Source organism: Apaloderma vittatum, unplaced genomic scaffold (genome assembly GCF_000703405.1).
Source record: "Apaloderma vittatum isolate BGI_N311 unplaced genomic scaffold, ASM70340v1 scaffold39, whole genome shotgun sequence".
In the NCBI taxonomy this organism is placed as follows: Eukaryota; Metazoa; Chordata; class Aves; order Trogoniformes; family Trogonidae; genus Apaloderma; species Apaloderma vittatum.
The window spans coordinates 77,066-89,122 of NW_009733306.1; the positions used below are offsets into that span (position 1 = coordinate 77,066).

The 12,057-nt window shown below is 44.8% G+C and overlaps 1 protein-coding gene across 1 annotated transcript in view; it reads left to right on the top strand.

The window, feature by feature from the left end:
* Positions 1-12,057, top strand: part of SGCD (sarcoglycan, delta (35kDa dystrophin-associated glycoprotein)) — a 190,483-nt gene that overhangs the window by 64,374 nt on the left and 114,052 nt on the right. The window contains exon 2 of the mRNA XM_009875809.1: positions 9,750-9,935. Within this exon, the coding sequence (XP_009874111.1) occupies positions 9,750-9,935 (186 nt within the window). The remainder of the gene's footprint in view (positions 1-9,749; positions 9,936-12,057) is intronic.

The window sequence follows — 12,057 nt, forward strand, 5'->3', positions numbered from 1 at the left end:
GGAGGTGGTTGCTGGCTAAACTTCGCGTTGGTGCTCAGTTCTGCAGGCAAAGCAACGCCGGCGCTGCTGCGTCTCTGGCTGCGTGATCGCCGTGACCAAATGATCCCCAACTTTCTCATTTTGGCAAATAAGTGTGTCTATAACCTGAAGCCACCCAAAGTTGGCTCTATACCATGTGTCGCTTGGAGATTTTGGTGAAAAAATGCGTCAAAATAAATACATGTTTTATGTACGTTGTATTATAGTTGTTTAACAAGTTGAAAGCGTGCTTGTTTGACGTTGTTTGGCAATTCCTCGTACAGTTAGTTTGTGAAGAGAGGCAGTAATTCAGTAATAATCGTTGCCTTGTGATTTCTCCACATTTTTTTTCTGTATTTTATAAAGCACAAGCAAACTGCAACAGACAGCACAGTCAGAAACTGTAGAGCAGATTAGAAGGAAAAAAACATTAACTCAGGGGTTCTTCTATCTGCAACTTCTCTTCTGATTTGCGGTTCTTTCCCCAAATAACTTAAGAAACATTTATGATAAAAAGCTTGCTCTCTCCCTTTAGGATCCTGCCAGATTTAGGCAGCACTCTCTCATCCTTTTAGTTGCAGCGTTAAAGCTTGTCTTGCCTGTGCAGAGATATCAGCACCTTATATGGCTGCCCTGTGTTTGGCAGTTAGGGTATGGCGCGTTCGTGGGGCGAACGGAGGTGTCAGAAGTCCTCCTCGCGTAGCTTCAGCAGCTTCCTTACCTCTGCCAGTGCCTCTTCCTTGGATTTTCACAGCAGTGTTATCTGACGTGTTGAGAATGCCGTGTTTTGTGGTGGTGGTGCTGGTGTGTTGTTTGGTTTTTTCTTTCAACAAGGAGTGAATTAAGGCTATTAAATTATACAGTCGGACAGAACTCAGCTTTTCTGGCTAGTTCATGGGAGTAGACCCACAGCTTGCTTTGCCTGCATCCAGCATGACTGCACATACAGGGCTCAGTCATTCATTCTGGCGATCCAAAAAATTCAGTGACAAGGTGGGATTTGCCACCAAAGTGCATCAGATCCAGTATGTGACAGGGCCAGAGCTTTCTGCCTGTAATGCTGGTGAAGCATGTGCGTAGGCAACTCCAAAGGACAACGTCAGGCTCAGGCAGACAGCAAACCCTACCTGCAAAGAGTGAGATTCAGTGAATTTGGATCAGTCATGAGAATATTATCTGGTCCAATGGAAACAGATTCTATGTGATGGAAGGGGGGAAGAAGAGAAAAAAAAGTGTTTGGGAGCATTTTCGCCTTGCCACCATATTTGTTTTTCCCTGCAAAAGTGACGATCAGCTGAAGTGGGCTGGTTTGGGCCAGGTGAGGACTTTGGGGTTTGGGGTGCAAGAAGGGCATCCTCCAAGAGATGTGGATGTTCTGTAGCTTCCTGGTGGGGTGAAGAGAGTGAGAGGAAAGACAGAGATGAGCTGTGGAAGAGGGAGGCGTATGATGGAAATGAAGAGTCTTGATGAGCTCCAAGTTTGCTCTGTAGAAAATACACCTGCAGTGAAAATGCTGTGTCAAGTGAAGGTCGCATGATCTGGACTGGTTGAGCCTTTGCAGGCTGCCAATTTACCCTGCAGACTTGGAGCTCTGTTGCTTTTCTCAGCAGCTGTTAATTTAGGCACCCAGTCAGCCTATTATCTTCTTTGCTGCTAGTTATTAGCTTATTTTAAAAAACAAACAAAGAAAATTCAAGTTCTTGCCTCTGATCACATAGCATCCCCTGAATCTGACCATGAGTCCTAAAGAGCCAGAGAGACAAAGAGATTGGAGTAAGTTTGCGTGAGCTGGCAGCAGGCAGGGCTGTGCTGCTGTCCCTGGCTTTCGGGCTGCTCCTGCCCCAGGTCTGGATGAGAGGAGCAGTGCAGCTTTTCCGTCAGGTGTGGGGTCAGTCTGGATCATGGCATGTCTGAGTGCCCAGTTGGGCTGTTTGCTGTACCCACTCTTGACAGGACCCCACTGGAGACACTGGTGCATGGATGTGAGTCCAGGCAGGGCAAGGAGGCTCTTTGCAATACCCTGGGCTGGGTTTGCTGAGGGAGGTGGTGGTTTCCTCCCTGCCAGAGGTGACCTTTCTGCAGCTCTCCACCCGGGTCAAGTATTCAAGCCTGGCTTTGTAACCAAAAGGACTGAAGAGTGCATGCGTGTGTGGACAGAATGCAATGCACATAAAGAGCAATTGGAGGGTCTCGTGATTTTGAAAGCATGCAGGTAAGAGAGCCCTTAGCACAGCCGAATACGTATATTCCTTATCTTTCCCAAGAGGAAACTAGAAAGGAAGTGTGTCCGTGCAAATGAACAGAAGGATAAGCACAGTAAGCCCATCATGTGGAGGGAAGATGCAGCAGAACAAGTTTTAACTTGTGAGAGCAGGAGCACTGCAGAGACTGTACCCTGGATCCTGGCACACGCTCAAGCCCACAGTTCTCAGTTTGTGCCATGCCGGTTGGATTCCAGCCGTATAAATCCATATTACAGTCCTGCTTTGCACATTCCTACAAGCCATATCTCTTTTTGTGGGGTGAGAGTGTGTTGGGGCAGAAGTCTGCAAACTTATCGCCTCCTGTAGCTCGCTTTCTGATCTGAGCTCATTTTGATTATACCCTTTTCGCTGTTCCCACCTGCTGCTGGCTATTTTAGCGTAGTTCTCATATTTGTTCATCCTGCTTCGAGACACTCCAGCGGGAAGGAGCGTTTATAAACTTGGCACAGATGGACATAGGCTCATGATTGCTTCACATCATCTGAGCAGTGCAAAGGAACCAGCGTGTGAATGCAGCAAAGTCGGTATGATGTTTGCATGCAGTGTGAATGTATCGCTGCAAATTGTGGGGCATTTTGTGAAAGACATTCTTTGTTGACTAGCTTGATACATAAGAGAACTCACTGCAGAAACTTTTTCTTCCGTGTTAACTTTTCTTTGCATTTTGTCCTTAATTCTGAAAAAGAAAAATACCGAGACAAGGTAACTGTCAAGAAAAAAGTCTAAAAGTTAGAAGAAACACTCATAAATATGAAAACTGACATGTTTCTCTTCCTCTTGGAGAAGAGAAGCAATAGTAACATTATATTGCTCACAGACTCTTGCAGCATAATAACATACCGCTTTTGGTTTAGGAGATGCTCTTGAGAGATGGAGCTGCCTGGTACTTTGTTTTGTTCTGGCAAGCATATTAGGGTTTTACTGTAAGAGCTTCTTGAATGCATAGCAGTGGCGGAGCAGAGCAGAAGTCACGTGTTCAGCTTTTCATGCAATCCATCTGCTTGAAGAGACTGGTCTGTAAACTGAGGCTTTTGCAGGGCCCTTATCCTCAAGCACATTTATGGTCCAAATGCTGTCAGCCCTAGCAACTGGGGAAATCACATGAGCTCTCAAGGTGTTAGAGGTAAGGAGTAGCCTGGGGTGTTGAGGGATCTAGATTAGAGATGCTTTACCAAGAGATGAATCCCCAAGGTCTCCCCAGCTGCCTGTGCTGTGTGAGTCCAACTTTCTCAAGATACAAGAAGGGGGAATAGAAAAAGAGGTATTTCCTAGAGGACCTAGGCATAGCATGCACCGATGGTCCGAGGAAACCTTGTTGATGTGTTTATGTTTGCCAGAATCATGCTAGATATTTGAAGAACTCTAAATGGGATACACCTCGCTAACGGAAACTAGTAAAGAAGAAAACATTCCTTGGGCTGTTTCCTTCCACTTTTTGTCTCTGTGGCCATGTATCATATTGTGGTGATACCTGAGAAGTGGGCACTGAGTGATGATGGTCTTTTCAACTCATGGAAAAGCTGCTCCTCATGTGGAGGGACAGATAGTGTGCAGAGAAGCAAAGGGTCAAGCAGAGAGGGAAGATTGCAACTTTGGGGACACCGGTGGCAGTGACAGAGGCCACACTGATACAGCTGTTGGGGTAGAAGAGCCTGAGTTCATGGTTTAGATGGTGCTGGAGAAAACAGATTGAGCTACCCTAGCAAGTATTTCGTTCTTTGGGCTGTTCCTCAGTGCTCAGCCCTCGCTGGCCAAGCTGCAAGTTAGAAGTCATTTTCCAGAGCATGATCCTTTTATGGAGACCTGTGCCGTGGTCTGATCCGTGTGCAGGGCCATAACTCAATTTTGGGTCATGAAGCTGGTGGATTAACGGGCCTGGGGGTGTGTCATGCTTGAGAGAGAGTTTTATGGGGAGTGGAGAGGCAAAAGTCTTGTTGATGGATGACTCAAAGCACTATTCATCCCAGATTTTCTTCTCGGTCACGCTCCAGAAATGTCTGTTCTTTTGAACGTAGTGGATAGTGTGCACTTAAAACACAGAGAAATTAAAGAGGATGAGTCTGCAGAGCATTTACAGCTGGTGAATACAAGTACATTGCCTTCCAGTGATATGGCAGAGAGCACCTCTGAAGGATTTTTAGGTTGGGTTTGTTTTGTTTTTTCTCCTTCCACCCCAAAAGAATAGGTTTCTGTTTCAAAAAACAGAGAGAAAGTGAAGAGGATGTCAGTGATACAGATGCAAAGAGAAAGCAGGTGCAGGAGATGTAGGTCCAAGACCCAAGGGAGTTTGAACCCCTCTCATCTCTAGAAACATGTTCCCATCACCATGGTACAGGTTAGCCTGGGGTCAGATGCTCACTGCTTTTCTGTTGAAGTTGTTACACCTCAGTGATACGTGAGCAGACAAGGAGGAGAGATGGTGTGTCGGCTGCACAGGGCTCAGGGATTTTTGGTGTGTGTTGTAGTGAGCAGTTTTGATGAGCTCTGGGGCATTTTCGGCAACATATTTCAAGTGGGCGTGTAAGAGGGAAGCCACCTTCCCAGACTGCATCCCCTTTCAGCTTAAAATTGTTCTATTACTAAACATACATCATTTAAGTGCTGATCAAAGAAACCCGTGTGGCACAGAAACGTTATTGATTCTTCTTGTTACGCCTCATCCTGTTCACAGCCCTCACCAAGCCCACAAAGCCGGCATGGCCAGAGGGTGTTACAGCCTCGGTGTTCGCAAGCAAAAGGTGCTTATCCATCCTTGTGCACATAAAACACTTCTTCTGCCTGAGGAATAGTTCATGTGGGTTGCACGCCTTGAGTGAGAAGCTTTCTGCCGGGACAGGAGGACGTGGTGGAAGGGAGAGAGGCGTACAGTAAAGACGTGCCAGAACTGGTGGGGTCTGGTGTGATTTTTGGAAGCTCAGTGCCAGTTCTGGTTTATGATGCCTTTCAGCTGAGCCTGGTTTCACCTTTACTGAAGGGAAGTGTTGAAGTTTCTTTGCCAGAAGGACTCGGTGAGCAGCCTGTGCAGATCAGAGGATGCGGTGATATGACTCTTCCAGTGGCCTTACAAAAACAAATAAATCTTTCTTGTCATGGACCGTTATCTCTAAGGTATGCTAAAGGAAAAGGATGAATAGCTTTTCTAAGCAGACTGGATTTTGTTTCAGGCCCTGCTTGCAGTTTTCATGTATAAGGACTCAGGGTACAGGTCTTGTGCAAAAAGTTATTACCCATTTTTTTTGCAGCAGCAAGAATTCCTTGGGACATTACCCAATCACCCAGGTTCCACACTATAGTGTTGTAGTCATGATAGTGTTGTCTGTGTCTAAACTGTGAAGATTTGGCATGATGCATTTTTTGTATTGTAAATGGAACTGTACACGTACTGATGGTGGCCCAGTGCTGCTCATGGGTGTCTTTAAGCCCCCTCATGGTAGGCAGACACTTTCAGATTCGACTTTTGGAAGGAGTGCTTCTCTTTCCAGTTTCTATATTTGTTTCAGTATTATCTTTTCACCGCTGTTAGGAAATTAGGTGGTTGATCCTAATATTTCCCTGAAGAAGAAAAAAAAAATCATATTAAGCAACTAGCAGCCTTTCCCCTTAACTCAGTAATTTAAAGGGACGTACCTTGCAAATGCAACTGCTGGATGTCCTTTCACAGCAATACTTTTTATTCTTCTGCCCTAGTTCTTTTTAATGTTTGAGTCAGGAGAAGTTGCTAAAATGGCAATTATGACTAGTATACTTTTCCCTCCCACGTAGAGCAGATTATTGATAGTGGATAGAGCTGGGTCCTCGTGTAGTTGCCTTGCAGGCCGCCTTATTCTACTTGTTTGTTTAACACACCTCAGTGCACTCTTTCAATCATTCTGTCTTCTTTTCCTGGAGAGCTACAGAAAAGAGCATTTTCTTTTGGTATTCACAGTTCAGGGGGGAAATGCTAGCTAGAAATCATACACAGCTTTAAATGTAGCCGTGTGAGAGTTTGTATAGAAAGAACATGCTTTCTGCGATTCCCATGTTATTTTCTTGTTACAAATTTATGTTGTATTACTAAGTCATGCTCAACATGCATGTTGGAGGACTTTAGTTGCTCTGTCTCTGTTAGGACAGTTGTGAGCTAAATATTTTATAGGAATCAAAGAAATTCTCAAAGTCAGTCTGCTGTGTGGACGTAAGTTGCTCTCTGTGGTTACGTGGTATTCCTATAAATTCTTTTGATGTCTGCAAAGTTTTGCCCCAGCTGGATATGCTATTTTCTCCATCCTAGAGATTGCAAGTAAAGAAGAAAAAAAAAGGAGAAAACAAGGAGAAAGACCAGGAAAGAGAAAAAAAAGAATAAATATGTTTTGCAATAAAGAGATATTTTGAGGTGGATATTTCATATTATTTCTTATTGGTCAAAGCTCTTCCATGATTTGAGAGGGTTAGCAAATGCAATTTACTCATTTTCTCCAAGGGTGAGTCTGCATTTAATACGTGCTCTCCAGGATCCCCTGTTAAAATATTAGGCAATAAAATCTTTGACTGTACAGTAGTCTTGGTTATAATTTCCCCCTGGTAGTGGAAACTCTGTAATTTATTGTTGCTTAAGTTTTCGCTTTGCACAGATCAGAGTGGTTGTAGCCTGTTTTCCTCCAAGTGCGTGTATCTCTCGGTGACCCAGCTCTGGTCTCTGATGAGCTCTGTGCTGCAAAAGCCCTCCACGGTTGCTGACTTGGCATCTGTGAGCTAAAACACAGGCGCAGACCAACTTAGGTCTGTTGTAACCAACTTGATTTGCTTCCCCTTGGTAAAAGCTCTGGGTTTTCCTGGCCTTCGAGTGGTTTTGCGGTGTAGAGATAGATAGGGTAGCTGGTCTGAACAGCAGAGGGGATTTACGGTGAGCCCACTTAACCCAACCGAAAACTGCTCTTTAATACAGACACGCCTTTCTTTGATGATGTATTTTTAATGCACGTTGGCTGAACTGGCTGAGCCAACCCATATTAAGAACAGACTTATTTGCCATGAGCTATTGACTCCTTCCAAGGTGATGTGACTGCACTAACTGATGTCACAGATCTTCATGGCGTCAGCTGGGGCTGGGGTAGTCTGAGATTGTAAATGAGGCATGGTTTTGGGGGGGAATGCGAGATCCATATTTAAACCAGCTGAGAAAGGCAAAAAGAGTAGACGCTTGGAGGAGTGGATGGGCTGGCTGAGGCTCGCCTCATTCTAGTTTTAGTTGAAGGAGCACAGGCAGTGCCGTAGCTGGAAAGGAGAGACCTCAGCCCGGCAGCTGCCTGCGGATGGGCAGCGCTGATCCCAAAGTCTCCTCTTGCAGGTGTCCTTTGCAGCACCCCACTGACAGAGGAGTCTTACCTGCCTTTTCTCCATGGTCGACTATAGCCCTCAAGTGCGTAGAGGAAACAATTCTTTAAAATGGTTCAGAAACCTGGGAAGAAAATGATAGGAATACCTCATTTGTTACTATTTTTTAAAATCATCCTGTTTCCAGCCACTGTTGTGAATTTTGACTGTGGGGGATTTAGTATGGTTGCTGTCAGGAGAGAGAGGCACCGTCATCCTCCAGAGGAGCGTCACTGTTGGGATGAGAGCAGAGGTGCGAGCAGGCCAGCCTGCCTTGGCTAAACACAGCCTTGCTTAATATGTCGGCTTTGCTTATAGGTGCAGACTGGGAGACGTGTTGGTGGCGCTGATCTTTACAGAATTTAGTGCCTGAATGGATTTCGCTAGCACCTGAGACCATGTTTCAGCCTGGGTGAGAGATGAAAGCTCATGGAAGAAGGGACAGCTGGCTGATCCCCTGCACTGCAGGTGGTGGTTCCAGGCTGCATTAGAAAACCCAGGTCTTAACAACTTTTGGAGCAGTGGAAGGTTAAAAAAAAAAAGTAACTGGTTTCTCAGGCAGCCGTTGCCTCAAATGTGTGAGCTTCAGCGTTGGAGCAGCAAAGATGAAGTGTTAACTTCATCCCTGGTGCAATGCTACGGGAATAAAAGTTATGCCATGAAGAAACTCGCCTGGCATCAGCCTGCAGTTGGCTTTGCACCACTGCCAACTGCACGCTGTATTTTATTGGATGGTGGAGTATGAAGCTATTAGGAAAAAAAAAAGTAAGTACAAAGAAAAACAGGAAAATAGTAAACAAACGTAAGCCACTCTCAATGAGCATCTAATTTCTGCCATTGTCTCATTCTGCCCTCACAGATCACAGTCCCACAGAGAGGAATTCCCATTGCTTCCTCCCGTTATGTGAATTTTGTAATTCACTGCATCTAAACGTCAGTGCCAGATAGCCTGAGGAAGAAGCCTGTGGTGTTGAATCAGTAGTGCAAGAATGCATTTAGTGGTTTCTTATCTGTCTGGAGTCTAAGACGCAAAACGTTCAGCAAACTGTGTGTTATTAGAGATGAGATGATATTCCCAGTTTGTGCATCAAAAAGGTCTGAAAATGTAAGAAACTGCTCCCTGGGGTAAGCCCATGAAAGTGTCTTTCTGCATCCTGAATGTGAAGGGTGAGAACATGAATACTTTTATTTGTGCGGCACAAAATATCTCCCCGATCACAGCCCCCTGCGCACGCAGCCGGTGTGCCATGGCTGTGTTCTGCACCCCTGTGCCAGCTGGGGGTTTGATGTTTAAAAGCAGCTGTCTCTTTCCATCCTTGGTGGGGGCAGCCAGAACCCCCGACTGCGCAGAGCCAGCCGGGTACCAGGGTGTAAGGAGGGCGCTGCAATGCAGTTCTGCCTTCCTCACCACCAGCTTTCCTTCCTTCCCTCTTTCCTTGATTTTGATCCCCAGTTGTGTCCTATCCATTTCCAATCATGGTATCAGGGTCCCTGTTAAACCAGCATAGATACTTGGAGATAATCTGTTAAGGGTGTGGCAGCTGGAGAACCTTTTGCTTTTGGTTTCCTTCGTTAAGAAATATTGGGGTGCAGGAAGGGATAAAGGTAAATATTTCCCCTTTGCCTTTTTTCTTTGACTGGAAGGAGTGTTTTATTTGAGGGGATTTTTTTTTTTTTAAATTAAAGCCTCTGAGAAGTAATATTGCATCTTCAAAACAAACTGCTGAACTCAACTGCTTTTACCAAACGCATGCAAAATTTTCCTCTCAGGATCCCTATTGGCCCTGGAGTGCCTGCCTTGCAAAACCTGGGGTGGTGAACAGAGTCACTCCGGAGTGATCTCCATAGGATACCTTGGGACAGTGTGATTACGTCTATTTTTATATATATATATATAAGTTTTAACACAAAAACTTCTCCTTTGGTACATTACTGCATACAGTAAGCAGAAAGAAAAATAATACAGAACAAAGATATTGAAAGAGACGCTGCCCAGCTGGTAAACTCTGGAAAATAAAGCCAAAACCCTCTAAGAGGCACAGACACAAGCTTTTTTTATTTTCAGCTTTCTCTTGCTGCTTAATAGACATGGTTATTTCTTTGCGATTGTTTCAGATGCCTCAGGAACAGTACGCGCACCGGACCACCATGCAGACCTCGGAAGGACCCCAGGTATACAAAGTGGGGATTTATGGCTGGAGGAAGAGATGCCTCTATTTCTTTGTGCTGCTCCTAATGATTTTAATCCTGGTGAACCTTGCTATGACCATCTGGATTCTGAAGGTTATGAACTTCACAATTGTAAGTAGGGGTTACCCTGAAAGGTCTGGGGAAGATGAGGGAGGGTGATGGTCTTTCCTCTGAGCATAACTTCAGCTATACAGGTTTGGTAACGGAGTGTTTCAATTGCTGTGGATAGCCCTTATTAGAGGGAGGAACAAATTTACCCAGTGATCCTCTTTTTCTGATGGAGTTGTCTGCAGTATTGCCAAACTGAGGAATCAGCTCAGCGTTGCAAATCATGTTCCTCCTACCTGATATATATGTATAGGCAGGTATATATATAAACAATATTAAGTACCCTGCCCCAATTTTCAATTGTAAAGTGTTGTAAATTTAATGACATAGGTTATTTTGAACTGGAGCCTTTCTCTTGGACTTTTTCTGCTTTTCTTCATGACTGGGAAGTGGGGAAACTTGATTTGCCTTTTGCTTAGGCAAGATTCATGCCATTCCATAGTGACGTGGTTCCAGAAGCTTCATGAAGAAAACTGAAATTTCCAGGGTGGTTCTCTGGGTGTGGTATTTAGGTGGAGTGTACCTTTATTGTTGTTGTCCTGTGGCTGGTGCAAGTTTGAGGCTTTAACACTGAATTTACTTCATAAGAGAGCTGTAAGGCTGAATTCCCCTAGACCCCTTTCAAGGACTTTCCCAGCCAGGCTCTGATATGTGAGCAGTGTGCTTGAAGTCTCCCGGCTTTTTTTCTCTGCTTTGGTCTTATGAAGCCCTGAACAGCTGTGTCCAACATTATGTCATTAATGGGCCATGAGAAGTTGAATAAACAGTTTCTAACTTAGTGTATCCAGTAGACAAAATGCTGTCTCAGGGGAACATGTAGCCTTCATTTCCTCTAACCAGGATGCCGTCAAGGTGTGCGGGAGATTGCAATGCATGTGTGCTTAGGGAGCAAGCAATTATAAAGCAGCAATCCACAAAAAGCTCCTGTGAGTGTGTGAAGAGTGAGCCAAACTGGAGCAATTAATGCTTAACCAGACCAGTTATTTAATCTTGTGAAATTGATGCCATTTTGATACATATTTTGTGCTGAACTGCAGTCTTTGGATTAATGTTGTTGAAAAACAGATGTTTCTGATGGGATGGAAGACTTGGTTTTAGGTTCATCATCCAGGCAGTGATATGGTTATCATCAGCCCAAGCACAAAATGATAGGATTTCAGATTCTCACTTTTCAGGAATGCAACATTATTTCTTCAGAATATATGTCGGTCTCATGCTTTCTGCTGTTTGGTGGTGGTGTTCAGTCTCCTTACAAGTTGCTTGGGAAGCCAAGTGAACTTCTCTGCTCCTTTCTACCTCCCTGCCCTCTCCTGCATTGCATTTTGCAGGCATCTGCAGAAAGGTCATTTCCTAGGGAATACGTGCAGAAACCTCCCCCTTCCATCAGCCTCTCTCCACCCCACTAGGATATATTCTGGCTTTTTTGGGGATGCACTCATCTTGAAGCTCATGTCTCATTCTGTTTCCTTAAATAGGCGCTTGCCCTCTGATTCACTGGGGATTAGTCCAGAATACAGTATATTTGTATATGGTTTTAGTTAACTCATGCTTTCTAAGCGATGAACAGCGTTTGGTGATACCACAGGCAGTAGCACTGAACCCTGCAGTGGAAACTCCTTTATGGTTATAGGTATGGCCACGCTGGTCAGGGTGAGTGTCTCTGACTCAGCCAATTGGAAATAAATATAAGAACAGGGCAGGTAAAATACGATCCTTGCCTTGATAGGCACCCATCATCTCCTGATCTGCTGCTGCTCCTGCAGCATCGCCAGCTGCTTTGGATCCTGCTCTGCAATCCCTGCTGCGCCATTCCCTGAGGCTGAGAAAACCACTTTGCTAAGTGAATTTTTAGAGGCAGGCTTTTATCTCTAAATAACAAATGTAGGAAAATTCTCAAATGAGGAGATGCAAATATGGAAAAATCTTTAATTTGTTCCTGTTCTGATAAGAGGAGCTGAGAGTCCTTCTGGGGCAGGGAAATGATTCAAGTAGTCAGTGAGCAATAGCTGCTGCCTAACTGGTCTGAGTTACCCCAGAGCTTGCGGAGCCAAAAAGGAGGAGAAAGTTTGTAGTTCTGTTCTCATGGAAAATGTAGTATTTTCAGTATGTTCCTACCCCTGAGCTC